The 2,896-nt window shown below is 41.0% G+C and overlaps 1 protein-coding gene across 1 annotated transcript; it reads right to left on the bottom strand.

The window, feature by feature from the left end:
- Positions 1 to 710: 710 nt before the first annotated feature.
- On the bottom strand, positions 711 to 2,695 carry LOC104589819 (heavy metal-associated isoprenylated plant protein 16). The gene is made up of 3 exons (XM_010248260.2): positions 2,557 to 2,695; positions 2,387 to 2,465; positions 711 to 1,362 (listed from the first exon to the last, which is right to left on the bottom strand). Exons 1-3 carry the CDS (start codon positions 2,563 to 2,565, stop codon positions 1,100 to 1,102), a joined length of 351 nt encoding a protein of 116 aa, XP_010246562.1. The 5' UTR covers positions 2,566 to 2,695; the 3' UTR covers positions 711 to 1,099.
- Between the last annotated feature and the right edge of the window lie 201 nt (positions 2,696 to 2,896).

Here is a 2,896-nt window from a genome sequence, read left to right as displayed (position 1 = left end):
CACAAAAAATCATCAACACTCTACTTTAGAAACACTTAGGAAAGATTGCACACTTACCACAACATGTCAACACACTACAAATCACTACAAAATCACCACACATTGAGGAGCACTTACCTCACAACTTGAGACATCACAAGGCTGCCCTCTTTGAACTGCCGAATAGAGGGCTTTTAGAAAAACACCACCAACAAACAAAACACAGCAACTTGAGGCATTAAATCCTTTTTTCCAAGAATGGTGCCGTGAATAGTACAATCAACCTCAAGGCTCCGATACCGGGTTCCAACTTTAATAAAGAAAAGAAAATGTGAAGAAAAGGATAGAAGAAAGAAAAAGAAGAAGATAGGAAGAGAAAAGGAGGGAAGGAGAAGAAAACGAGAAAAAAAAAGGGAAGACTAGAAAGGAAAAATCTAATCCACACCTCCTTAGTGTCGACCCTGGTTGTTTTAACATTCTACTAAAACTGAAATGACTACAGTACCCTTAATTAAATTATAAAGGGAGAAAAATAATATGAAAAAGACAATAATACCCCTATTAACTAATTGTAACAAATCACAACCCTCAATGTATTGGTGAGGCCCCACCTTCAATTGAATAAAGTGATATTAGAGTCCGGTCATATAATTCATCCAAAGGCTGTGATATCATGTTTTAGCCTAAGCAAGGCATAGCGGAGTGCAACCAAATAAATGAGAAAATAAAGATTAATACAACAAGTACACCGTGGCTTTAACTTTTATTTTGAGAAAAATAGTGTAGACTTTTTTTTTTTTTTCATTTAATACAAAGGCGGCTGGCTAGTCAATCCCCGAAATTCATACATCAGTAGAAGTTGAGCTCAAGTCCCTATCACAACCAGATAGAGACCCTATCAACTAAATCAGTTGACATAGTTTGTAAAAACTCTTAGAACAAATTAATTAAAATATATGACTGCTTTTATACATCACTGGTGTAAGAGCATAGCATAGTGATATGAATCTGTTGAACAGTGAATACGCAGGATCATCAAGCCTCTCACTTGATCCCTATGGAATTTCATTCGCAATGGCACACATGACCCACCATCGTCTGTCGTCTCTGGTGTCTCAAATCACATGATGCAGCAATTGGGATCAGGTTCTTGGTAGATTGGAGTGAAAACCGGCGGCCAGACAGGCGGACATACCACCGGCACCGGTGTATCCTTTTTCTCTTCCTTCTTCTCTTCCTTCTTCTCATCAGGTCCAACGGTTAACAGATCCGCATAACCAAATTTCTTCCTTAGCGACGTTGTCAATTCAATCGAATCGATCCCCTCCCCGATCACCGCAATCTGATTCTTGTCGTCACCTTGTAAAGCTGCCGTTTCAACGCCTGCATCGCATGGGTCTCAATTAGTTATTTTAAAAACTGACAAAAAAATAATAGAATATACCCCAAATTTCAGTGGGCTATAAGCCTATAATAATCTCTCTGATGGGTCCAACTAAGGTCAACTTCTCAAAGCTGAGGCTATTTAATTAATTATTAGAATTTAGAGGCCGTTAGGGAGGGCTTCTGCCGTGATTGAGCTGCTTCTGAGAAGCTACGTATGATGGTGCTTCATGGGAAAGTTGATTTCTTTCATGGTGCTTCATGATGCTGCTGCAATCCCGGAAAATTTTCAGTTAACCGAACTCCCTGCCTAACAGCTTAATTAATCTCCATTGAAGGAGTCGACCCATTCCAAATGGTTGAATTAATGGATCAGTCCAGCTGAGTTTGAAGATTGGGCTCCTCAGTCCTCTCAGTTGTTTTCTTCACTTATTTTAATTAAGATCTCTCTCTCTCTCTCTCTCTCTCTCTCAAGTTTCTTCTGATCATTTGTAATTTTATATTGCAAAATCCATTTCTTGAAAATTACTGTTCAACGCCAAAACTATAACAATAATTATTCTAACCTACTTTTTCTTTACATTTTTTTTAACTATATTAGTATGATTGGGGGGGGGGGGGGGGGGGGGGGGGGGGGGGGGGATGACCCTGTAGGCAGAATCGGCGTCCCCCGTCTACGGAGGCGCGGGATCAAATCCGGTCTCCGTGAAAAGCTCAGTGGACCTCACGTCCACCTGCTCTGACCTTCATCCCCTGCTCACTAAAAACAGAGCACAGACGTGGATTACTCAATTAAACGCTCTAAGTAGTTGTTTTGGGTACGTAGGCAGTTCAAAGTAGTTCTGAACCACCGGAATTGATTCAGTTTTCAATTTTTCTAGGTACCGGAGGAGCTCCTAACTTGATGAGCTCCACATGACAATATATCCCAAACTTCGAAATCATGGACTACTATTTCAGCCTCAGTTGATGAATACTCAATACTCACAGTTCGAAAACAAGAAAACGTAAGAGGGTTGGTTACCTGATACACCCACTACAGTCCGCATGGCTTTGCTCCGATCCTTGGCGCTCTGGAGGGAGACCTTCACTACTATCTTTTGCTGCACAGCAAATAACAGAGTCAGAAAAGTCAGACAAGTATAATTCGAAGCTAATTTTGACAACCCAAATCTTCTACTGTAGAAATCATACTTTTGCCATCCTGAATCGGCCTTTCTGCGATCAGGGTGCAAAGGTTTCTGAGTTCTAACGAGCTCTGTGCGTAGAATACATATATCCTCCCCCCATGGCTGTATTTATATGCCTTATCGGCGAAGACTTGCTCAGAAAGACCCCGAAAAAATTAAATAAACAAAACCAGAGACCGACTAGTGATAAGACAGGGTCTTCTTCGATGCATAAACATCAACAAGAAGACAAAGTTGTGGGACCCTAACTCATTGAATTGGGGGATTGAGACTGACAGAGTGATAGCCGTCGCCCCATCGGAGACTTGGTCTCGGTCTATGCTTGCTTAAAGACAAAAAGCTGG

This window comes from Nelumbo nucifera, chromosome 1, assembly GCF_055504915.1.
Source record: "Nelumbo nucifera cultivar China Antique chromosome 1, China Antique-T2T, whole genome shotgun sequence".
NCBI lineage: Eukaryota > Viridiplantae > Streptophyta > Magnoliopsida > Proteales > Nelumbonaceae > Nelumbo > Nelumbo nucifera.
The sequence above is the reverse complement of the archived record's forward strand: the minus strand, read 5'-3'. Positions and strand labels throughout refer to the sequence as shown.